This window comes from Vicugna pacos, chromosome X (genome assembly GCF_048564905.1).
Source record: "Vicugna pacos chromosome X, VicPac4, whole genome shotgun sequence".
NCBI lineage: Eukaryota > Metazoa > Chordata > Mammalia > Artiodactyla > Camelidae > Vicugna > Vicugna pacos.
In genome coordinates this window covers 43,192,369-43,219,565 of record NC_133023.1, presented here as the reverse complement: position 1 = coordinate 43,219,565, position 27,197 = coordinate 43,192,369, and the positions used below count along the sequence as shown (strand labels likewise).

Genomic DNA, 27,197 nt, shown 5'->3' with positions numbered 1-27,197 from the left:
AGACTGTGACACGTTTCACAGTATCCATAGCTGGTTGCATCTACTTTGTCTCTCTTTTTTAAATTGAAGTATAGTTGATTTACAATATTACATTAATTTCAGGTACACAATATAGTGATTTAATATTTTTATGTATTATATTCCATCTATCTAAGACTTGTTTTTATTTCTCCATTTTATTTCCCTGTGTAGCAGTGAATAAGGGCATAGAAGAGACAGGAAGTGAATCATGAGTACAGATGTGCCAGTTGTGGTTTTGATTGTTTTATCCCATAATATGGAAAACCACTTATTCTGATTTTTATCTACTGCTGAGGTCAGCATTTCTTACCTCTTGTAGTGTGGTGTATTAGAACTAGTGCATTAGTCCTTCTGGTGGTTGAGATTGGTTCCTTTTCAGTTGACATTGTGGTCTAATCAAACATCCGTTTAGATGGTTTCAATTTTCAGCTCCTGGAGAGAAATACTAAACCTCAGCATTTTGTACGCAATCGTATCCCTGCACAGCACAATGTTTGAATATCACTTTGATTCTCTACCACAGTACTTGGATTATTTTTCTGAAAATTGTTTTCTACTGACTTTAATTATATAAGTAATATGCCAATGTAAATTCCTGGTAAGAATTTAAAATAATGCAGAGAAGTTTCATTTGACCCCACCCCTCCCTATGTCCTTATCTCTTCTGTTATCAGTTTGGTATGTGTTGTTCAAGATCTTTTTCAATGTAGTTATGTACATAGATACGTACCCTTAGCCCATATATAGTGCTACTTTTTGGTTTGTTTTTTGACTTTAAGCACATAAAACAGATCCTACCGTATGTATCACTTTGTAAATTTTTTACTTAATTATGTGTCCTGTAGATATATCTATATTATTACATATAGATATACTGGATTTTATTTAATTGTCCCATAGTATTCACTAGTAAGACTACACTATAGTTTATTTAACTATTCCTCCTATTGATGGACATTTTGGCTGTTTCCAGTTTTTCCACTGTTTTAACTAATGGTAAAATAAACAAAATAGATCATGCTAGAGGAGACACTGTGGCAAAATTACTGGACCATAGGTTCTACACATTTTTTGTTTTAATATATATTGCCACATTGCTTTCCCAAGGGACTGGACCAATTTAAAATTTTGTCAGCCAGTGGTACAATCTTACTCTCATTATTTGATAATACCAGATATTTTTGCTAGGCTGATGAGTGAAAAATAATATATTACTTTAATTTGCGTTTTCTTGATTACTAGAGATTGTGAGCATGTCTTCATATGTTTATTTTTAACTTTTTATCTTGAAATGATTTTAGACTCACATAGAGGTTGTCAAATAGTACAGGGATAAATTAGGAGTTTGTGATTAACAGATACACACTACTATATATAAAGTAGATAAGCAACAAAGACCTACTTTATAGCACAGGGAACTATATTCAGTATCTTGAAATAACCTATATGGAAAAGAATCTAAAAAGGTATGTGTATGTATGTGTGTATATGTGTGTGTGTGTGTGTGTGTATCATTTTGCTGTACACCTGAAATTAGCACAACATTGTAAATCAACTATAGTTCACTTGAAATAAAAAGAACCATAAGTTCCTTCAGGGCAGGGACCATATTTGGCTTTTTCATTGTTGTGTTCCTAGAGCCTACGAGTAGTAACAATAAATTTTTGTTGGATGAATATAAGAAGTAATAAAGAGAGTTCCTGTGTACCCTTCTCTCAGCTTTCCCCAGTATTAACATCTTGTATAACCATAGTGCAATCATCAAAACCAGGAAATTAACAATGATATGATACTATTAACTAAACTACAAACCTTATTTGGATTTCACCAGTATTCACATTCACTCACTTTTTTGTGTGTCTTTAATTCTGTGAATTTATTTCATATATAGATTTGGATAATAGTCACCACCTTCAGGATGCAGAATAGTTCCATCATTCAAAAAACTGCTTTGAGCTGTGCATTTATAGTCACACCCTTCCCCTATCTCTAACCCCTGATGATCACTGATCTCCATCACCATCATTTTTGAGAATGTTACATAAATGGAATCATACAATATGTAACCTTTTGAGATTAACTTGAGATCATTCAACAGCAGTTGTTGCATGTATCAGTAGTTGCTTACTTTTTATTGTTGAATAATGTTCAGTTGTATGGTTATACCATAGTTGGTTTACTTCTTCATTTGTTTATTGAATATTCATTTTTCTTCTTTGTAAATGCCATTCATATTCTTTGCCCATTTGTCTACTGAAGTCTTCCTCTTTTTCTCTTTGTTTTCTGATGCATTCTGATACTATTCCTTTGTTAAGTATATCACAATGACTTTTTCCTAGTGTGTCCCTAATTAGTTACAGTGTCCTTTGTCACACAGAAGCTTTTATTCTTTATAAGATCAAATCTGTCCTTTTTTTTTTTTGGATTTTGTGTCTTGCTTAAGAAGGCTCATGAGCATAAAATATTCTATATTTTCTTCTGATACTTTTGAAAATTTTGTCTTTGTCTAGCTCTGTGTTCTGTTTGGATTTTGGTTTTTTGTGGACTGTGTGAGGTAGAGATCTAGTATTTTTTCAAAATGGATAGAAATTTGTCCCAGCACATTTATTAAACAGTTTTATTTCCACACTGATCTAAATGCTGTCTTTATCATATCTGAAGTTACTATACATACTTGGATCATTTCTCAAGTCTCTTTTTTGTTTTGTTTTGTTTTGTTTTACAGGAGAGAGGTAATTCAGTTTATTTATTTAATTTTTTTTCCTTTAATGGAGGTACTGGGGATTGAGCCCGGGACCTCATACATGCTAAACATGACCTCTACTACTAGCTATACCCTCCCCTCCTCAACTCTCTGTTTTGTTCCTTTGACCTATATCAGTTCTTCTACCAATACTTGAGTGTTTTAACTAATTTATCTTTTTAATAAGAAGTTTAAAATCATTGCATTGATTTCCTCTTTAAAATTTATTTTAAATGATTATTAATGTTGAATTGGATAGATTTTTATTATTAATTTCTATATTTATGACATTGTAATCAGACTATGCTTTCTGTTCTTTGGAATTTGACATTTTTGTGCTTTATTTACTAAAGATTTATATTTTCTATTCTGGGAGGAGCATTCCAAGTTCTTTATATTTTTATTGCACCATACTTCTTAATTATAATATTCAAGTTCAATATATCCTTACATTTTTAGCTAGTTTTTCTTTCACTTTCCGAGAAAAATGTGTTGAAGCATCCTACTATAATTGTGGCTTTCTCCACTTCTTCTTATTGTAAGTCCTTAATGCCTTAATTCTAAAAATTTCTGGATACTGAAAGGACTTTCCTTTATTTGTTGCCAAATTCATTTGATGGCAAACCTGACCTGAACTGATGAGACTATTGATATATATTTTTTTCTTTTTAAAGCAGGTGCTTTTTTTTTACTTTAGGGATTACATAATTGTTATTTGTAAGAACCCCTTGTTGAACTGGATTGAATATCGCTAAAATATTTTATTAGTTAACCTGCATTTTTTACTTAAAATATTTATAGTGCAGTAATATTTATAATGCAGAATAATTATAAAATATTTATAAAGCAAAAATATTTCTATTGCAAGGACACTCATGTACCATCACCCAGCTTAAGAAATAAAAAATTATCAATGCTTTTGTAGTTTCTTAGATACCTGTGTTTTTTTTTTACAAAACTTTAGACTTCATGTAAATAGTATCCTAGCACAGCATTCTTCTGTAATTAAAAAAAAACAACATTGTTACAAGATTAGTCCCTGTTGATACATGTAGCTCTAGTTCATTCATTTTTCCCTTTCCTGTTGATGTACTATTGAGTTCTTTCCATTAACTGGCTTTTTCCTACATTCTTGGCTCATTCCTTTGGGACAGAGTATATATTATTAATTTTGTGGCTGCTAAATCTCTTCCCATGTTTAGTTTTTTTTTGGGGGGGGTTGTTGCCTTATATTTAAAAATGAAAGTCTGATTGATCAGCATTACAAGCTAATTTGGGCTTCCTTAAAGTGTATAAATATTGTGACTTCCAAGTTAATAAAGCCTCACTTCACATCTTAAGAATGCCTGTAGTATAGCAATGAGGTCTTTTGTAGTTAGCTGTACTGTGTGGGATGTTAAAGGGGTTTTACAGAAGCATCTCAGTTTCTTCATTTTTAATTATTCTCTAAAGAAGATTTCTTCTAAGTATATGAATCCTCTTCATAATAGCAAAAGAAAAAAAATTCTGGGTCAGTATCTAACCCAGTGTAACTGGTTGCGTTTTATTGTTGTGCTTCTTTAGTAGTTTTTTCTAGTCTGAAACAGTTTTTTTTAGCCTTTCCTTGTCTTTCATGACTTTGACATCTTTGATGAGTAAAGGTCAGCTATTTTGTAGAATATCATTTAAAATGAGCTGGTCTGATGTTTCCACATGATTAAATTCAGGTTAATGCATTTGTGGCAGGAATATTATAACAATGAAGTTGGGTCCTTTTCATTGTATCATATGAGGAGGCACATGGTGTCCATTGTTTTATTACTGGTGATGTTAATTTTGATCATTGGGCTAATGAGGCAGTATCTACCAGGTTTGTCCACTGAAAAGTTATTATTTTTTTACTTCGAGACTATGCTTATTGTAAAACTTTTACTCATAGTTTTGACAGACATTGAAATTTTTTTACTTGTAACAATTAATACTGTGGTGCTTGCCAAATGATGATTTTTGAATTCTGTATGTGTTATTTGGATTAGATGTTTCCATTCTTCCCCATTTTTAAAAATTTTTAAAAATACCTTTATGTTTTGTTTATTACTGTATTACTTAATTATTTTATATTGGCGGGGGGTGGTAACTAGGTTCATTTATTTTTAGAAGGAGTGCTGGAGATTGAACCCAGGACCTCATGCATGCTAAGCAAGTGCTCTACCACTTGAGCTATACCCTCCCCCTACCCTATTTATTTATTTATTTATTTATTTATTTATTTATTTATTTATTTATTTTTGCCATATTCACATGCCACCAGTGCCTTTATTTTGTTAATACTTATTTATTTTATTTTATTTATTTAAATATAACAGTATGGATTTTAATTTTATTCTATGAGTTATAATCTATTAGTATCATTATTTATTTTGATTTACCAACTATCTCAGATTTGGCTAGTAGGGTCCTCTTCAGATTGGTTCCTTTGTCCTTTTGGCATGTCCCCATCATTCTTTGAAGTTATCTTTATACAACAAGATGTTCCAGGTCTATTCTATTATTCCCTGCTCCAGCTTTATTATCAATTGTATCTCAATGAACTTTGGTTGTGAGGGTTTATTTTCATGAAGATACAATCTCATATTTATAAGAGGAATGCTTTAGGAGTAAGGGAAAAATTGGTGAGATAGGAGATAGAAAGGAGAATTACTGGAGTGATATCCTTGAGAAGGTGCAGGAGATAAAGTTTAGTTTCTAAATAAATGGGCTGGCCTTAGCGTAGGCGCCCAGATAGATTGTCTGTAATAGTATGGGCATAGGAGCTATTGGGTGTGTAGATGTGGTAGTGGAAGCTTATAGAAATTCTCTCCTTGTTGCTTTTTTATTTTTTCAGTGAAGCAGAAGCAAGGTCATCTGAGCATGAGTTTGGGAAGGGAAGTGTGTATTAAAAGTTTGAGGATAGAGAAGATGGTATAAAGTAGTTTTCTAGGAGACTGGTAGAATGAAGGGTGGTAAGATTACCAGGCAAACATTAAGTGCCTACTTGAAGTTAATTATTCTAAAGACTTAATCTCTTTGTTGAGTTTGGTGTGTCTCTTCTTCTAAGCTTTGGTGTTTCTCAGGGGTTTGGTGGCTCTTGGTATTTTGGTCCTTTGTATTTAAGGATCCCATTCACCTGCCTGATTGGTTTGCAGTAGTCTGGCTCCCTCCAGTCTTGGTAGAGGAGGGGCAGGTTGTAGGGGGAGCATATTTTCTTCAGTAGTCACCTGTAGATCTGTCCTTCCTCCTAGACTCCAGCTGGAGTTTTGGGGCAAATTTCATTGCTGCTCTCCACTTAGGACAACAGAGGTAGTGGGTAGACAAGACTACCCAGTTGCTCTTTATTTACCTTCCCATTTTATGAATTCCTCAAGGCCACCTCATACTTCTGGTATCTCTTGAGCAGGTTTGGTGCTCCCCAAATAAACTCCTAACTTTGTAGTAATTTTCTCTGTATATGTGTGTTTTAAGCTTTGGTTTCCATATATTTTGTTTCCCTATGGATGTGACCTATTGGTTTCTGTTCCTTTGGAGATTCTCCACCATTTATGATCTGTGGATGACACTCTTTTAGTTTTTCTGGAATGTTATGACTTTATTCTAGTTTTTTAAAAAAATTATTTCTGTTGCTTTCTGGAGTATTAGAGAGGGTGTATGTGTTCATTGTTACCATATTGATTCAGTCTCTTAGAATTTTTTAATCTGCATTGAATGATGTGAATTAACATGTTAAGAGAAAGGCAACATAGTGATTTTTGTTGTTGTAAACATTTAGCATTGACAGCTAGGAGCAAGGGTTTCATTCAGGTTTTTTTTATGTATATATTTTTATTGAAGTACAGCCAGTTTACAATGTTGTGTCAATTTCTGGTGTCATTCAGGTTTTTAACATTTTGTTTTAAGAAGCAGTGGCAGAATTGGCCAGATTTCAGACTTGAATGCATCAGGAATCATTGAAATGATATCATGTAGTAATTGTTTTCACAGATAAATGTACATGTTGGCATAACTCAGTTGTATATTTTTGAGATTACTCTGGAAATTGTGATCATTATTGTCATTTACTATTTTACTGCTGTTTCATAGCTGATCTCAGTGGAATCATTACAGTTTTCAGCCCCAGTTTCTTAATCCGTGAAGTAATATCTTTACAGTTCAGTCTTGGTGATTTTAATTCTAACCACAGTATGTTTAAGACCCATAAAGATAGTTACTGAAGATACCAGTGCCTTCGAGATGTTTACTTTGTCTCTGGTTACATTTCTCTTCTTCTAATTCATGCAACACAGTATAGAAACTATGTAAAGAATGGACTCTGTTAATGTGTATGATCCTGATGTTAATTGGCAAAAGATTCTCCAGTGTCCGGTTTCTTCAGAAACATCCATGGGCCTACTGTGTATGAATATGATTAAAACAATCAAGTTTATTCTGGTAGAGACAGTTTTAATATATTATGTGATCAGTTTCTAAGGCATTCTAAACAATAAATCTTGTAGTTAGGGAGCTGACATTAAGGACCTACTGTGTATCAAGCAGTGTTATCTCATTAAATCTTCACTGTAACTTCCTCTATAAAGAAGTTAATTGCATTAAATAAAAATGTGTAAAAGTTGGGAATTAACGTTACATCTTTCTCTGGAGACAGAGATTCTAGCTTCCAATGTATTAGACCATTTATGTTAAAATGCTGTTTAGCACAGTATTGTATTTATGTGAAATTACTTTCCTCTAATTCAAGGGAAATTGGTCTAAATGGTGGGTGTATTTGCTGAACATTATCAAAAAATGTTCCCAAAAGGCACATGTTGCTCAGTATATCGTCATAATGTTGAAGCTGATCTGGTAATATAAGGTTAGTCATTTGGATTGATTTACAGCCACATTATTTGGCCTCTGCCCTTTTGTAATGTAAATTAGTTGGAAATATTGAGGATATTGAAGGGATGGGAACCTTTCAGGTTGATCTCATTCTCCAGGAAGGAATCATTCTCTGAAATAGCAGCACCATTGAAATCTTTGATTTGGGAGGTTGGTGGAATGAGCTAAGAAACTATTATCTGTGGATCACTATTACATAAGGAATTTAATGAAGAGGCAAACTATCATTTTGGGGAGGATAACAATTATGAAATTTTTTAAAATCATGCTATATGTGTTATGTTCTCAGTTTTTATATGTACATCTAGTTTTGAAACACAGTTTTATATTTTGGACTTAATACTGATTACTGATTTTTAGTATTCAGCACCAGTTTTTATACCACAACTTCCCTATTCTTGATTCTTAAATTTTGCTAAGTGCCTCTGTAGTTTGAAAAGTGGATTTGTGTAATTTTTCAAGGTTACTTGGGTATGCGTTTTTTGATTCTTTCGGTATCTGAAACTGACCTTTTGTTTATATTCACACATGAAATATAACTTGGCTGGGTACAAAAAAAAATCAGTTAATCTTTTCTTTACATCTACAAGATATTTTGTTCTGTTGGCTTCTAATTAATGATGCACAAGAAGAGCCTAAATCCAGATTTTTGGTTCCTTTCTCGTCTTAAGTGCTTATAGGTGGCATTCTTTATCCTCATAAGGGAAAATTTTGGTGTACGTCTCTTATGTGTCTTGGTATGATATTTTATTTCCTCACATGAAAGTAGCTTTTAAAAATATCTTTTATTCTTATAAATACTTTTTTAAAATACAGAAAAATATGGAAAAAAGTTAAAATTACCTGTTATCTCACCTCTCAGAAATTAAAACCTTTGAAGTTTTCCAGACATTTTTCTATGCATATACGGACACAAACACATTTTTTTAGTATTTATTTTATCAGAATGGGATCATACCAACTTTTTAAAAGATTTCTTTTTTAATTAAAGTATATAAAGCATATGTACATGAAAGTACCCTAATCTTAATTGTGCAGCTAGATGAGTTTTCACATATGTATTCCTCCTCGAAATGCAAATGAAGATATATAGAGTGTTTCTAGCTCCCTAGAGGATTCACTGACATTGTTGCATGTGTAATTAGTTTGTTACTTTTTTTTTTTGCTGTGGGTTGTTCAATTACAGAATACACCACAATTCAGTTATCCATTCTCTTATTAATGTATATTAAGGTTGCTTTTAGTTTTGGGCTCTTATGAGTAAAGCTGCTGTGAATGCTCCTATATGGTTTTTTTTTTCTGTAGACTCATGCACTCATTTCTCTTGTGTATGTACCTACGAGTAGGATTGCTGGATCTCGGGATAAAGATATATTTAGCTGTACTAAATAATACCAGACAGTTTTCTAGAGTAGTTGTGCCAAAATGCAGTCCCACCAACAATGTATGAGAGTTACAGTTACTCCACATCCTTATCAATGCTTAATATTGTTGATCTTTTCAATTTCAGCCATCCTAGTAGGTATAATGTAGTATAAGTTGTGGTTTTAACTTGCATTTCTCTGATAAGTAATTGATCTTGAGCATCTTTTCATGTACTTATTAGTGATTCTGATATGTTCTTTTGTGAAGTGCCTAGTCAAGTCTTCTTTTTTATTGAGTTGTCTTTTTCTTTAGTCTGCTTTAATCTTGACGAGATCTTTAGCCTTTGTTTTTCTTGACAGTGTTGAAAAGCAGAGGCCAATTTTTTTGTAGAATGCAAAAATTTGGGTTTGTCTAAAGTTTCCTCATGAGTGGATTCAAATCATGCATTTTTGGCAGAAATACCATGTAAGTAAACATTGCATTCTTCTCAGGACATCATATTAGGAGGCATATTGGTAATGCCAACACTGGTGATGTTAACTTTTATTACTTGTTTTAAGTAGAACCTGCCTGACTTCTCCACTATAAAGTTGCCATTTTTCTCTTTATAATTTATGAATTATTTGTAGGGAGATATATTGAGACTATGTAATATCCCTTTCCTCATGAAATCTTTCACCAACTAGTTTTAGTATCACCTTATGATATGCTAAATTCATCATTCCTCCAATATATGTTGATGATAGTCTAAGTTCATCATTCCTCACTATATTAGTTGGCCTTTCTCCCTCCCTCATTCATTCATGCACTCATTCATCTTAGTATGGACTCATGGAACCTTATTTTATTTAATAGGTCATGATATAATACTATTCATTTTGATGGTGAAAAAGTGTCCCAGATTTGTTTAATGCGGGTCCCATTCAAGATGGCTCTTACGCATTTTTGTCATGTCCCCGTGATTTATTTTCTGGGACAGCAAGATATTCCAGGCTCATTTTGTGCTTTCCCTACCCCAGTCCTGGAATGAGTCATTTCTCCTTGGAGCCTTGAATCCTTTTGGTGGGAAAGGTAATTCAGAAACCAGAATCTGGGTGTTGAATGTGCCTGATGCTACTTGGGAGTCATAACGTCTAGAGTTTTCAGTAGACAGATTAGAGTGAGTGAGTGAGTGTGTGTGTGTGTGTGTATTTCATACTAATACCTCCAGCCCACTTTACTTTTGAGTTTGTGTTCTAGGAAAGAATTTTTGTTTTTCTCCAGTATACACCCAACATCTCCATTTGATTGTATATTAGGCATTTCAAATTCAGTATGTCCAAAATTAAACACTTTTTTTGCACTCCTCCTACCACCACCTGAAGCCTGTTCTTTGCACAGTTGTCCCCATCTCAGCAAATAGGATCTCTGTCTTTCCTGTTACTTAAGCCATGAATTGGTGGTCATCTTTTATTCCTCTCTTTCTTGCATACCTCACTTCAAATCAGCAGAAAGTCTTTTGACTTTTCCTTTAAGATGTATCTACAACCTGACTACTTCTCCCCACCTCCATCATTATGCTAGTCTAATCTCTGTTGAGTCATTGCAGTAGCCTCCTAATTGTTGTTCTTCCTTCTGCTTTCACTCTTTTATAACCTTTTTCTCATTATAGGAAGCATAGTGATCCTTTTAAAAATGCAAGTCACATCATGTCTCAACCTTACCCAAAACTTCCCATTGCCCATCTCATAGTAAAAGTCATAATACTGTACTTAGTGGCCTGAAAGCTCTATAGGATCTGGACTCTCCTGCCAAACCCTCTACACTTCATATAGATTTTCTTTGAATTATATTGTCCTCTTGAGTGATAATTAAATCCTTTTACAGAGCTACAGCTTGAGGACAGGGAGATGTACACTTTCTGTGTATTAGTAGGTATTGATCTATTGTAGTTCTTCTATACTGAGATATAGTTTACTTTTACCCCCATAATTTCTCTAATGTTTGTAATAATCAAATATATTAAAGACTACAACCTCCAACATGCATGGCTACCAAAAATTTTCCTTTCTGCATCCTTGCTGAGTTGGCTTTATTTGTGGGGACTCTACCTCCCAGAATACCAAATGGCTCAGTTACTCTCCTCCTTTTTCATCTCCAGTATGCATGTTCACTCCTTCCATTAAAAATGCAAACAAATAAACAAACAATGTTAGTTGCTCTCTCCAAATAGCTGTAGAAAGCTTGGAGGGCTGAGACATGAGTAGTGCCTGATCAATTTGCTGGTTGGTACAGACCCTTGATAACTCAACTGGGGGCAAATATGAGGGGGAAAGTATGAAGTATACATCTTTCAATTAGGTTCCCTTTCATGAGGTGATCTCTAGAGAGGTCCTGAAGTGAAGCCCAATATTTTTCTTCAATCCAGTTCTACTTGCCTTATGATTAATGAAACTTCTTCCTAGTTCCTACTACTCTTGTCTGTCAGTCGTTGTGGTATTGGTGTGTTTTCATCATTTTTCCCCTGCATATTTAATAGCCTGGGTGTCATTATGTGAGTTTATCCAAGGAACTGTGCTGTGTATGGATCAGTTATTTCTTAGGGTAGATTTCATTATTTAGAATCTTGGCTTGGCCAAGAATTGGGCTTAAACAAGCAATGACTTTATAGATGAAGGACTCTTTATAAATACAGAAAATATGGAAGTCGGGGGAGGGTATAGATCAAGTGGTAGAGCGCATGCTTAGCATGCATAAGGTCCTGGATTCAATCCCCGGTACCACCATTAAATAAATAAATAAATAAATAAATAAATAAATAAATAAATAAATAAACCTAATTACCTCCCTCCCCACCCCCCCAAATAATAATAAAATAAATTAAAAAAAATACGGAAATGGGCATCATGCACTGTAATAATTTTCTTTAATTAAATAAGCAAACATTTCACTGTTAAACAGGTATGTACAACATACATATAGGCTTGAGCCAGTTTGTATCTTTAGTTAGCTCTGAATTTGAACTCTGGCTCTTTTAATTACTTACTGTGTGATTTGAGGAGTTATTTAATTTCTTTTAGCTTAGGTTCTTTTCATCTGTAAAATGAACTTTTAAAATGCTTATCCTTAATGGAAAAGAATCTCAAAAGAAAATATATATGTATGTATATGTATAGCTGAATCACTTTGCTGTACACCTGAAACTAACATTGTAAATCAACTACACTTCAGTAAAAAATTTAAAAAAATAAAATGCTTATCTTGTATTTGCAACTGAGTTTGAAATGAATAAAAGTAAGATGGATTGATGGATATATGTATATTGATGGATGCATTGATGTAATAATGCAAATAATATAAAATGCTGTAGACTATGGGTGGTGGATATATGGGTTTTCACTGAACAACTATTCAACTTTTCCATATGTTGGAAATTTTTCATAAAGTCAGAAAAAAATGCCTATTTTGCAGGCTTATTAGGGTTAGATGAGTTATATGTTGGAAGTGCCTGGCACATAATAAGTACTCAATAAATAAAGGTTGTTAAAAAGAACTTCATGGGAGAGATATGTTTTGTCACGTTGATAATACAATAAGGCAGTTTATAAAATGTTTAAAAATACTTCTCAGTTTAACTGATCTCCTTCACTCCAGAATAACTGAATAAGAATCTTTGGAATGTGCATGAGCTTGGATTTTCTTTCCTTCTGTTTTCTTTTTTCTTTTTTTTTCCTCTCTTCCTCCTTTTCTTTACTTAAGATTATAGAGTGCATCAAGGGCTGAAAACCACTGATAGGAGGAAGGCAAGTAATGGTGAAGTAAGTAAAGGAGATACAAGGGTGTGCACAAGGGGTCTCTGCTCTTCAGTACTCTTTGGAGTCATTTGTCTAGTCATTCATTTTCTTTTACTGACTCAGTTTTTGCCTCCATCACTTATTGCCTCAGCTTCCTCATTGGTAAAACAAAGATAATAATACGTATCACTTAGAGTTGTCATAATGGTTGAACTTAATTAAATAATGTATATAAAGTACTTAGCACTTAATAAATGCTCAATAAATAGTGGTTGTTTTGTTGCTGTAATAAAAATAAAAACAGTAATAAAAATGAGAACTTTATAATAGTGAAAGACATTATTGAGCAGCTATTCCTGTTTCAGATATTGGTTAGGCACTGGAGATATTGTGATAAATCTTATAGATATGATCCCTTCCCTCAAAGAGCTCACAGTGCCATAGGTGAGAAAGATCTGGAAACAACTTCAAGAGAGTGTTTTAAGTGCCAAGATAGAGAAGAGAGAATGGTGTGGTCCATGAGTCCAGGCCTAGTTCTGCTTCTTATTTTGGCTTTATCCTCATTCTGCAAGTGTCCAGAGGTAGTTTAATTTTATTGAATTTTGCTGGCTAGTTTTCAAGGTCTCAGATATCCAGATATCAAAGTCTCCTTAGGAAAAGGGATCAGTGCCTGTCTTTCATTTGGATTTGAAGGTGGGGATTGGGGAGAAATTAGTATAATATATCATTTCCTGCCCTTCCCTTCCCCCTCAACCTAGTCAACCCATACTGAGGTTTTTTCCTAGATAAATTAGATTAGCTTCTATAGATTAGGTAATTAGCTCTTTAATATAATCACTGTTGAAACATTGACAGCAAATACTTTGGGGAAGAGATTTCTTCTTTTGTACACAACGGGATTCAACAAAATGTATCCAGCTTAACAAATGTTCATATTAAAGTAACTTTAAAAGAATTATGGTGAATCCCAGCAAGATGGAGCAGTGACATGGTGTCCTGATGCATAAATCTGGAGGCAAAGCCTATGTATTAAAGAGAAACAAAATATAGTTACTATGACAACAATCTGGAATTATAGTTTATAACCACTTATAATTATTAGCAAGATTGTTAATGCTGCTTCGTGTTGATCCTCAGAATCATGGCTTTGGTTGATCTTCCTTTTTATGTGACAGCTTCAAATCAAGTTCTGTTATAGTATTTCTAGGATTTTCAAAGTTAACATTTACAAATAGATGCTGGGCCATTTTTGTAGATGATTTTCAAATTTAGTGAAATGTTTCACTTTCACTTTTGTCTGAAATGACTATAATGCTGTGCATTGAAATAATGGGTACTTGCCCTGAGATTACCAAATTTGAGGGCTGATAAATCTGTACAGAGTTGAATTAATTTTTTTCGTATTACCAAAGCAAGATAAATATAGTTAAGTTTGCTCAATACCAGTTGTATATTCTTCCAGGCCATTGAATATGCTTATACATACATGTAACTTTAATGTAAATATAATGTACATAGTCTTTTAGCCTTTTTTCACTTATAACATCTTATGTGCTTTAACATGTTTTCAAAGGACTGCATAATATCCTTTAGTATGGACGTACCATTATTTATTTAATGGATCAGGTAAAGAATTGTGTCTATTTTTTTTTACTATTTGCAACTATATTCCACATTGTGAGGAACATTCTTATAACCATATCTTTGTATACACTCTTAATTATTTCCTTGTGATAGATTTCTAGAAATAGAATTACTGGTTGTTTTTAGAAACTTGATACATATTGTCAAATTACCTTTCAGAAAGGTCTAACCATTTTACAGTCCCATAAACCCCAGCAGTTCATGAAAGTGCCTATTTTCTTATGCACTTAGTATTTGCTATCCTTTGAAAGTTTTAAATTATAAAATGTAAGTTAGTAACATTATAAAAAGTAGGAAAATGGGGAAAAAATCACCTAGAATGTTATTTCCTTAACATGGTAGTGATTGTAATATTTGTTATAGTATTCCTAGGTTTTTATCATATGTGTAAATGGTTGTAATTATATGTACCATTTTGTTTTCTGCTTTTTTCATTCATAAGTAATTTTCCTTGCCTTTACTTGAACTTCACAATTGAAATTTTCACTGGCCACATAGTAGTACAATAAGTATTCATGCTTACCTAACCCTTTCCCTATTCCTGGACGACAACTTGCTGCCAGTTTTTGTTGTGTATAATACCACAATAAAAACACAAAGAGATAGCTACTATTTTTTGAACATTTATGATGAAACAGACTTTATACTTTTTTCTTCCTTTGTATTAATTCTTTAGGATTGATGGTCCAGGATTGGTAATATTGGATCACAAACATTTTTATGGCACAGCCTTTCTTATGTCACTGTTTTCTTTCTTATTTCTTTCTACCTTCAAACATCTATTGAAACTTAAAATGTGCCAAGCACTGTACTAAGAGGCAATGAGAATACAAAGATGAATCATTCAAAGTCCTTGGAGTCAGGTATTAAACATATATGATAAAGAGAGGCATGATAAAAGACATTACTTGATGACAGTCCACTGATCTGTTGGTCAGTTGGTCGACCTGTTTGTCCATCCATCCATCTATCCATTAATCCACACACGATTTTCCTTCTGAAGCATGGAAGAGCTAGTTACATGATATCCTTTTACCCTTAAACATATCTGTGCTATAACAGAACAAGGAAATTTTCTCAACCACAATACAGTGACCAAATTCAGGGAGTTTAACATGACTGTGATACTATTATTTAATCTGTTTCCATATTAAAATTTTACCAGTTGTCCAAGAAATGTCCTTTATGGCAATTTCCCCACTTTGATCGAGGATCTAATTGAAGATCATGTATGGTTTGTCTGTTTTGTCTCGTTTAACCTGGAACAGTTCTTTGTCTTTCATAACATTGATGTTTTGAAGAGTAAGTCTGTTATTTTGTAGAATGTCCTTCAGTTTGAATTTGTTTGAAGTTTCCTTTTGTTCACATTCAGATCATGCATTTTTGTCAGGAATAGCATGTAAATGGTGTTCTATTCTTTGTGCACTGTATCATATTAGGAGTCATGTGATGTCAGTTGGTCCCCATATTGCTGAGATTTGATTAGTTGATTAAGGTGGGGCCTGCCAAGTTCTTCCACTGTAAAGTGACCATTTTTAATTTTTGTAATTAATAAGTAATTTATGGGGAGATATTTTGAAACTATAAATGTCCTGTTCCTCATCCAGCTTTCACCCACTGGTTTTATCATCTATTGATGATTTTCTTATGTCATCATTCCTTATATTAGGTGGCTTTGTATTGTAAGAGCTTTCACTTATCTATTTGTATCAGTATGAACTCATGGATTCTTATCTTATTGAATGTGTTATATTCTTTTATTATTTATTTTGATGCCCAAATTGTCCCATATTTGGGCAATGGGAACCCCTTTAAGTTGGCTCCTGTGTGCTTTTGATATGTTCCCATCATTCTTTGAGCACTTCTTTACCTGGATAGCAAGATGATCCAGGTTTATCTTATACTTTTCTTGCCCCAGTGCTGGAATCCACTATTTCTCCAAGGAACCTTCATGCCTTTTACTTTAGAAACCAAGAAATGAGCTAAGATGTATGTTTTTTTTAAGAGATGCCAAGGTGATTTTGCTGGTCTGTCTGGAACCCACTGTAATAGAGCCTTCTTGTATATAGTAGTTGCACACAGATATTTGCTAAATGGACAGGACGGAGGAGGAATTGAAATAGTCCAGGGAGATGAAGGAACATAAATAGAGTCACAGTATATGGAAGAGCCCTACTCACTCAGAGGAGCTACAGTTCAGTGTGGCTTCAAGAAGAGACTAGAGAATGAGGCAGGGACCAGTTCATTGAGGACTTTATTTGCCTCCCAAAGGAACTTAACCTTAGAGAAGATGTGGAGCCATCATAAGAAAGTTTAAACTAGGTGGGTAAGTGATCAATTTTGGTAGATTTGCATTTTAAAGTCACTACTGTCACCAGTGGCAGTACATAGGGTGGATTAAAAAGTGTTTAACGTTATTTTCCAACAGGGTTGGCATTTGAAGGCTTAAACTTTTCCCCTAGAAGCCAGTATTGCAGCTGCTTGATACTAAAACCAGCTGCAATAAAGGAATTGTTGGCAGTAGTTTAGTGAAAAGAGAGCAAGAAAGAGTGAGTCCGTACAGTATGCTAAAGCTTGAATCATTGATTTATCTGTTTGTGAAATGGCAGCAACTCTTCTTTTCTCAGTAACTTTATAATCAGGACTGGCAGCCGAATATGTGTTCTCCAATGGAAAATAACATAAACAAAAGTACATAAAACAATACTATCTTTTTAAAGAGTTTTTACTTTGTGGTGAGGAGGAGGAGGAGGTAATTAGGTTTATTTATTTATTAATGGAGGTACTGAGGATTGAACCCAGGACCCCATGCATGCTAAGCACACACTCTACCATTGAGTTATACCTTCCCCTGCCAATACTATCTTTTTTTTTTGTAGGGAAAAAATTTTTTTATTTAGAATGTAAAACAGTATACATGTATATTCATCTGTTTAGTTGCTTATGTGGTATATTCTCTCTAGAACAGTAGTTCTCAACGGATAATTTTGCACCTCAGGGACATTTAGAAATATCTGGGTACATTCTTGGTTGTCACAGGTGGTAAGAAGGTGCTACTGGCAGCTGGTGGATAGAATTCAGAGATGCTGCTAAACGTCCCATGGTGCACAGGGAGCCCTCTTCTCCACAACAAAAAGTGATCCTGCCCTAGATATCAGTAGTGTTGACTTCAAGACAATACTATCTTTTTTAATGAAAAATCTTGGTAAATATGAATACTGCTACATTTTATTTTCTTTATCTTTGGTAGTAGCATCAATAATAGGATCGATATATACATTCAGTATTATAGACATTCTACCTGGTTTGTGCGGTAACCAAAATATGAAATGTAACAAATATGTTTTCTGAAATAATAGCAAATTCTATCTTTAGCTTGAAGTTTGCTGTTACCATAAGTTTTATTTCTGTGCTATTTACAGCCTGTATCCCAACCAGCTGGAGCTGAACAACAAGCAACTCTTCTAAAACCAGATTTAGTTCGAAGGTGAGTATCTTGAAACTAATACAGTGAAAACAGTGAAGGTATGTTGAAGTATTTGCATTCATTAGGTGCTTAGTGTGTGTCCGATAAAAATAGTAGGTATATTTTTTACTTTTTCATGTTAATAAGGATCATATGGATTGTGAAATTATTGATCATTTTCTTGTTCTCATTATTATAATATTCTGTTCTTAAGAAAAAAATATAAGGATTAAAAAAGGAAATAAGTGATAATGTAGAGTGAAATTCCAGTTAATCTAAATAAATAAATTACAACCAGATATATAATTGTATTATTATTTGGTAATTGTAAACTACTATTTTTCTCTGTCTTGTCCAGATTGAGTAATTTCTATTTTCTGTATTCAAGTTCATTGATTCTTTCCTTGGTCTTATTCATTCTGCTATTGCGCCCATTCAGTGGGTTTTTTATTTCAAATATGATTGTACTCTTCTATAATTTTCATTAAGTTCTTTTTAAAATATCTTCTCTTTTTTATTTTTCATTTGCTTCAAGAGTATTTTTAATTGCTCATTGAAGTAATTTGATAATGGCTGCTTTAAAATCCTTGTCAGGTGGTTCCAATATCTGATTCATCCTGGTGTTGGCATCTATTGATTGTCTCTTCATGTTCAGGTTGTGATTTTCCTGGGTTTTGGTATGACAAAGAATTTTCATTTCTCTCTGGGACATTTTGGATATAATGTTAGGATATTCTGGATCCTATTTAAATACTCTATTTTAGCAGGCAGTCACCTTGTTTAGGTGCCTAGATCCTAGTCTACTTTTGTGGGCTGTGGTTCTAATGGCAATTTAGTTTTCAGAGTCTTGTATTATTCTGGTCTGCTTGGTTCACCTGACACCACGGAGCCCCACTACTGGACCAAGGGGTTGGAGAACATTTCTCTAGGCCCACTGCCCTAGGCCAGCTCTCCAGACCACATGCTACTGGTGGGGCTCCTGCCAGCATCACCAAGGGAGGAAAGGGCCCACCTGAACCAACTTCTGTTTCTGGTTTGGGGGTTCAGGAGACCACTGGGCTAGAGCTGCCTTTGCCTTTTGACCTGGAATCAAGAGACAATTAGCCTGAATGGCATTCTGTCACTGGGTGGATAATCAGGAGATGCCAAACTGCTATATTTCTCCTCAAGTCCTGGGAGTCACTAGCCAGTCTGCCTTTATCTTTTCACGCTTCAGTGCCCTCCTGTGATATTCTTCTTTATTATTTCCAGTTTTTTTAGTTATACTTAGTGAGGAGGAATAGGGAGAGTTGAGTTTCTGCCATCTTGCTCTGAACCCTAAACTAGGGCTTTCAGATAACTGCAATGTGAATGATATAGCTGCACTGACTAGAATTATGTCCCTTTCATCCTGTGAAGGTGTTATTTGTTACTGCTATTTCTCTGTGTATTAAAACTATGAGCAGGATTAAGGTATTCTTCTTCCACTGCTTGTATTTATGCAAATTCTTTTTCACACGAATATAGAAAAATTTTAGGAGTTATTTTTCTTTTCTTGTATATCTTTATATAGATACTTCATGAGTAGTTTTTAGGAGAAAGGAATTTACCTAAAAATTAAGTTTAAAAATATCTGGTGCTTAAAGATCTCATTTAAGTTTCAAATGCATTTATTGGAATTTTTGTATTTATTAAAGTATCTTCAAATTTATTAAATAAAGAGCTGAAAAATGCCTTCAACACAGACCAGCTGAACATTTGCCTGCCCTTTCATAATCATATTGCCTTGAACTTGCAAAATATAACTAGTTAGAATTAGTCATGTTGAACCATTTTCACATCATTCATTTTTAGTTTTTTTAACCAGAATTGTACTGTAGTTTCTTTTACTATTTCTTTATTTGTTCGTTTGTTTTGTTTGTTTTTACTGAGTTATAACTGACAACCTTATATTAGTTTCAGATATACAGTATAATAATTCAAAATTTGTATATGTTGTGAAATGATCACGGTAAGTAGTTACCATCCATCACCAAATATAGTTACAGAATTTTTTTTCTTGTGATGAGAACTTTTAAGATCTACCCTCTTAACTACTCTGAAATATACAATACAGTATTATTAACTATAGTCACCATGCTGTACACTACATCCCCATGACTTACTTATTTTATTACTCTAAGTTTGTACTTTTCAACTCCCTTCAACTATTTCAACCACCCTCCGCCAGTTCCTCTACTCTTTCCCCCTATCCCTGCCTCTGGAAACCACCAATCTGTTCCTTGTATCTGTGAGTTTGGGATCTTCTTCTTATTTGCTTTTTAATTTTTTTTAGATTTCACATATAAGTGAGATCATGTGATATTTGTCTTTCTCTTTCTGACTTCACTTATCATAGTGCCCTCAAGTTCCATCTGTGCTGTTACAGATGGCAAGATTTCATTCTTTTTATGGCTGAATAATATTCCAAAACACACTACATTTTCTTTATCTAATTTTAATTTCTTGTTCTATTTCCTTCACTATTCCTGCCTCCCACACCCAGTCTGTTTATCCTCTGTTGAGTTAATTATATAAACAGGTATATTGTGTGTGAGAATTGGTTTTTAGAAGATTTCTTTAAATTTATTAATAAGAAACTCCAAAGCAAACAAAAAATATATTGATCAAGAACATCCTGTGATAAAAGGTTCCACAGAAGTCCATCACTGGCAGTGTTTTTCTTTCACTCCCAATACGATGAGATGTTTGCCAAATAAATACAGTATAATCTCAGTTTTTCACAACTTTTAAAAACAGCTTTATTGAGATATAATTCACATATCATTAAATTTTCACCCATTTAAACTGTACAGTTCAATGGCTTTTAGTATAATTGAGGTTTTTTCTTAGAATTTTACCATCAAGATGGAATGATTCTAGCCATGAAGGAATTTCAAGTGTTAAATACTGGGCTTTGAGAATCACAGAATAATGCCTGCTTTGAGAAACTGAATTGGGATTGCTTTTGTTTTTTTAAATAACAGTTTGCATCATGACCTGGCAGCCGTGAAGGAAAACACCAATATCGCTGATAACCCAAGTGGAAATGGCAAACAAGATCGGATCAAACAGAGAAGAGCTTCCTGTCCTCGATCAGAGAAGGGGACTAGATTCCAGCTTATTGTCCTTCAGGTCAGTATGTAAATATGGTTTGGTTTAAGAGGGCATGTAATAAAAAAAGAGGGCATGTAGAGCTCTGGTGGGGGGGCTGGGAGGGGCGATGTTGTTGCAAATGTGAGTATAGAATATTATGAAGCTCTGCAGCAAACACTTTTTTTTTAAAGCTTTTTTTGTTTTTTTTTTGGGGGGGGTAGTAATTAGGTTTATTTATTTACTTCTTAGAGTAGGTACTGGGGATTGAACCCAGGACCTCGTGCATGCTAAGCATGTGCTCGACCACTGGAGCTATACCCTCCCCCCAAACACTCTTGAATCTTTGTACATATCCCTGATTATTTCCTTATGCTAGATTCCTAGAAGTAGAATTAGTGGGTCAAAGAGTATGGAGATTTTTAAAGTTTCTAAATATATATTTCTAGATTGCTGTCCAGAAAGGTTAGACCAGTTTACATATCCATTAGCAGTGCATTTTGTTTTGTTTCAAGAGTCAATTTGTGGGATTAGGAGAATTTTGGAAATGAATGACCAAATTTAGATCTGTGCATTGCGGATAGCTGTAGTGACTATTGTAACTTTTTTTTTTTGCCTTTTTATAAAAGTTGTGTTCCTTTTCTTTCCCAGAGGTTCACATTTCTAACTTACTTTTTTCCTGAGTAATTTGAGCCTTAGATTTGTCATAGAATGGTTGTTTAGGTAGTATTTCACCAAGAGAAAAACAATCTTTTCAAATTCTGAACAATTTAAGCCACTTTTTTTTCATATATTGTATGTGAGTTCATCCAGATGTTTCCTGTACCATTTGCAAAGAGAAGACAATGACTAACTCTTAAACTGGTAAAATGTTTGTTCCCAGGTGTCAACCTCTGGAGACAACATGGTGGAGTGTCAGCTGGAGACACACAATAACAAGATGGTCACCTTCAAGTTTGATGTTGATGGGGATGTACCAGAGGATATTGCAGATTATATGGTAAGTACAGTAAAACCAAATTATTTTCCCAGCAGCATTCTCTGTCTCATTTCCCCACTTCTAACTCTCCCCCCATTTATTCAGAGCCATCTTTTTTGGGATATTCCTAGTTCTAAAAATTTGCACAGTGCAAAATTGGTTATGATCAAGAGTAAGTCACTGTATCTCCTCTGGTTTCAGTATATTTATGTGCAAAATATGAGGGAATTTCATTAAGAGAGGATCTGTGTCAGTGGTTCTTATCTCTGGCTGCATTTTAAAATTACCTGAAGAGCTTTTAAAAAACAGTTCTGTTGCCTGAGTCCTAATTAAATCAGATTTTTTGGAGGTGAGGCCTAAGCATTAATAGTTTGTAAAGTTTCCAGGTAATTCTAATGGATATAATATCTTACATATAGGTGTTCAAGTAATATTCGTTATTTCATTTAGATTTATATTTTCTTTGAATGGTTAGGCTGAAGTTAGTATTCCTCCTCCTTATTTTTGATGGGAATGGTCTAGGCAGGAAGCATATGCTTTTGTTTCTGCCAGTTTTCTTTGGATTATACATTCCTGGCCAAGCAGAATTTAACATTTTAAAAGTTAATAATTTTGTCAGTTCTACCTATTATTCAACATGGTATTTTCTGAACTGTCTCTGGGCCATTCTTTATCATCTTTATAGATGTTTCATTTTGTGATTTTTGATGTAAAATATTTTGGGTTTGGACATCCTATTTTTAAACATTGCTTCAGTTATGTTCTTCAAATAGCAATCAATTTATAGAATGCCAGATATTTTTTAAAATGCTGGTTTATGGTAAATAGTGCCGATCTAACATATATTAGTGGTCTCAAAATAGAAAGAATAATTTAATGTATTATTGGCCTTTAGATCTAAATACTTTATTTTTCTTCATGGTAGTCACCATTGATACAGTATTATAATTTTGAAAAACTAAATTCATTCTTGTGAATAGACTTACTTTTACTTTTGGATAGGTTGAAGATAACTTTGTCCTGGAAAGTGAAAAAGAAAAATTTGTAGAGGAATTGAGGGCTATTGTAGGTCAAGCCCAGGAGATCCTTCATGTCCACTCTGCTGCAGAAAGAGCCACCGGAGTTGACTCTATTAACATGGAATCCAGCAGTAGCCAAGTAAGAGCAATTGCTTAGCAAATAGGTCTTCTTGGGTATGTATCAGGAACTTCTTTATTTATCTATTCATTTTTAATTCAGACAGGATCATCTGAACAAGTACAGATAAATTCTGCATCCACTCAAACCAGCAGTAAGTATATTTAATAAAATTTACCATTTGGCTTTTGAACCATGACATTTGGACACTTTTAATTTATACATCTTGGGAAAGATATTAGTCAGGAAAGGAATTTGATAAATTGTTGATGTAGGTTTTCCCACACTATGAATGGACTTTATAGCCCAGAAATAAGAAGTAAAAGAAGTAAGAAGTAAAAGCATTCTTCAGATTTCCTCCAAGTGTTGGTTTTACCTGATTGATTTATTTCTGAGTTGTTGCATGGTATGTTGCCAGAAAAGCAGTCACAGTACTGATGACCTTTAACAGCTTTACTGTTTGAACTTAACTGGTAAGTTTTTTTTTTTCCCTCCTGATATGAGATGGAGAGAAACTTAAACTAAAATCATTATGTTCTAAATTTGCCTCATGTTTTACTAGTCATTCACATCTTGATTTCATTCTACCAGTGATATGCTTCTACCTGCTCTGATCATTGATAAGTTTTTGTAAATCAAATACCAGATAAACTTCCAGGGACTAAAAACGGAGTCTTCTATTTTCTTTTCTCATGACCTTATTTCTCCATTCTTCTCAGCTCTGGTCATGGGTATATTTAGAATATCTGGGAGGGGGAGAAAAGCCATAGACAAATGAGGACCTCTGAAGGAATTATAACAGCATGAAGAAGCAACAGGTGGTGTGGGAGTCATGGAACCAGATACCATTACCCTGAAATTTAATTTGTGCTAGGATGCCAAGGTCCTCTGTCATCTTTTTCTCATTAGCAGGAATCTGAGCAGATTTCTGACTGACAAAGTAGGCTAAAGTTTAAAAAGAAGTACTTTTTTGAATAAGTTCACAAAGTAGGAGTACAGATATGGGGGCTTATTTTTTTTTAAGTTATCATACTGTAAAACTGACTTTTTTTTTCTTTTGGCATACAGTTCTGTAAATTTTAGTCCTCTTATAGATTTGTGTGAGTACCACATAATCAGGATACAGAAGAGATATAGGTTTTAATGGAAATAGTGCTTTCCATTTCTTCCCAAAAAAGTGCCTTGCTTCTAATTGCTATTGATACAACGTCTGTTTCAATAGAATCTAAAATCCTTCTCTAAGGATATCTTGTGCTTAGTTTTTTAGAGTATTTATCAGTCAAGGTTGGGAGGTCTGGTCTTATAAGTTACACATATCCTAGTGCTGTTGGAAATGGAGATAAAAGACAATTTGGTGTTTTAACGTGGTTTCCTTAGTCAATAAGGTAAACATATTGACAATTGCGTAGCATATTAATTTTTGCTAATTCTTTCTGCAGATGAATCTGCTCCTCAGTCATCCCCAGTTGGTCGATGGCGATTCTGTATCAATCAAACGATAAGAAACCGTGAGGCTCAATCTTCTTCTCTTCAACAGTCCATGTCTACAGTTCCTGGGCTAAATTTGCTTTCTAGTAAGTGTTTGTCCTTTGCCAACTTTATCCAGACTTGGAGGATGGGGATGCAAAATATATACCATATCCCTAACTTGTTTTCATGGGTATTTTATACTTATGATGATTTTCATAAGCATTTTGAAGATGTTAATATTAGAGTGTAACTTAAGCCATTTAAAATTAAATATTTATGAAGAAAAAAATTTTTTTCCTTATCAGGTTGAATTCTGTGTATTTTGAGTCTTATTTACAAGAGGTAAACGTTTTCACACAGGTTCTAGTTTGCCCCTTGCTCCTCCTGTCCCTTTTGAGTTTGGGTGCTAGTCCATGCTTTGTACTTATTAATACATGCTTAACCATTCTTTATTAATTGTTCCAGGTCCAAGAAACATAAGTAATAAGGAAATACCACAGGATACACTGCTTACTCTAGAAAATAATCCATGCCAGCATCCACTTTTCACCTCCACATCAGAACAAAAGGATGTAGTTGATGGTAAGATTTCTGAATATGCCAGTGCAGAAACTAAGCAGCCAGCTGTACTTTATCAAGTGGAAGAGGACAGGCAGATAATGGCACCAGTTGCTAGTAGTTCCAGTCATTCTGCTACTTCAGTTCGTGCAGTTTCATTTGAATGTGAGGGACTCACCAACAAAGCAGGCATATTCCTACCTGTGTATCCAGGTCACCAAGCTGCCAGTCAGGCCGATGTACTTATGGCCCCTCCTGGCGAGTCAACTCAGATTGCTGGTAACTCTTTTACAACTCCAGCCTTTATGTCTGATCAAAAGCCTCAATCCTTGTCAGTGCAGCAGCCAACTGTGGATGCAGAGTTTATTTCCCAAGAAGGAGAAACCACAGTGAACACGGAAGGAAGTTCTCCTATGATGGTCATTCCCACTCAGACCCCTGGCCTGGAACCGACTACCCTTCTACCTGCTACTGTTCTGGAATCAGATGGGGAAGGACCTCCAAAAATGGAGTTTGCAGACAACCGAATTAAAACTCTGGATGAAAAATTAAGAAATTTACTCTACCAGGAGCATAGCACATCTAGCATCTATCCTGAGAGTCAGAAGGATACCCAAAGCATAGACTCTCCATTTTCTTCCTCTGCTGAAGATACACTCTCATGTCCAGTGCCAGAAGTCATAGGCATCAGTCACTGTGGAGTTCAAGATAGTCCTGCACAGTCCCCTAATTTTCAGCAGACAGGCTCTAAGATCCTGTCCAATGTGGCTGTGAGTCAGCCTGCTAACATATCAGTGTTCAAAAGGGACCTGAATGTGATAACTTCTATACCCAGCGAATTATGTTTACATGTAAGTATCATTCTTTCTAACCAATTCCTTATCCTTATGCTTTTAAAGAAATATCTTCCTTTTTAAAGTTCTGTCCTTTGAAATGAAATTGTCACAAGATTCTAAGGTCACAGGTATTTAAGAAGGCCACGAATTAGGCTGCAGGCATCCAGAACTTCTCAGTAGAGACAAAACTATCCTTGGTGAGAGAGCCCTCTGGTGAATTAGATAGGAACTTGCAAGCAATGTTTATTTTTGTATTAATGACTGAACAGAACTGATTTAGAGATTGTTTTAGTGGGTAAGAAAAACTTGCTTTTAGATTTCCACTTAAAAATACCTGTTATCGGTTTCCTTCTTTAAAATAAAATTGTGGTTTTTAAAATAAAATTATTGTGGTTTTAATTTAATCTTGTTCTGTGAGTTTTAATTGGTTTGAAATTTTTTTTAAAAAGAAAGAAAATCCTCCATAATCTCGTGACTTGTTTTTTTTAAGTTATATAATATAGAAATTTAATTTCTCTTTTCTGTCCCTTCAACTCACAGAGATAACAACTATCTGGTGCTTATCCACTATTTGGTACTTATTTTTCTAGACTTAAGCTTACACAGATCTAGTTACAAACCTATAACTTCTTTTTTTTTCATTTTTTTTCAAATTTTTTTTTAAGTGGAGGTACTGGGGATTGAACCCAGGACCTTGTGCATGCTAAGCATGCACTTTAACACTGAGCTACACCCTCCCCCTAAACCTATAACTTCTTATTCACAAAAGTAGGATTGTGATGTAAACATATTGGTCCGCAACTTGATTTTTTATTTTACAGTATATCATAGACATATTTCGAAATCTTCATCACTGTATCTCATTATTATTATTATCATATAAGTACTATATGTGTGTATATAAAGTGAAATCCACCCCACTTCCAAACCTATAGACACAGCTGTTAATAAATCTTTCCAGACATGGTTTTAAATAACATACAAATATTTATACAGGCACGCTTCTTTATATGTATTTTACATATTTACAAGGACATAGATACCTACTATATATTTATATACATATACTTCTTTATATATATGTGCTGCTCTGTATTTTTTCCCACTTACTATGTACATTTATCCTTGTCAGTGCACATAGCTCTACCCCACTTAACTTTTTTAAACAACCTGCATAACATTCCATTGAATACATGTAATGTAA

At 34.1% G+C, this 27,197-nt stretch overlaps 1 protein-coding gene across 2 annotated transcripts in view; it reads left to right on the top strand.

The window, feature by feature from the left end:
* WNK3 (WNK lysine deficient protein kinase 3) overlaps positions 1 to 27,197 on the top strand; it is a 128,409-nt gene that overhangs the window by 66,510 nt on the left and 34,702 nt on the right. For both annotated transcript variants that reach the window (XM_072956764.1, XM_006218265.4), the window contains exons 11-17: positions 17,859 to 17,923; positions 20,908 to 21,055; positions 21,897 to 22,013; positions 22,995 to 23,150; positions 23,232 to 23,283; positions 24,569 to 24,703; positions 25,065 to 26,008. In XM_072956764.1, the coding sequence (XP_072812865.1) occupies positions 17,859 to 17,923; positions 20,908 to 21,055; positions 21,897 to 22,013; positions 22,995 to 23,150; positions 23,232 to 23,283; positions 24,569 to 24,703; positions 25,065 to 26,008 (1,617 nt within the window). The remainder of the gene's footprint in view (positions 1 to 17,858; positions 17,924 to 20,907; positions 21,056 to 21,896; positions 22,014 to 22,994; positions 23,151 to 23,231; positions 23,284 to 24,568; positions 24,704 to 25,064; positions 26,009 to 27,197) is intronic.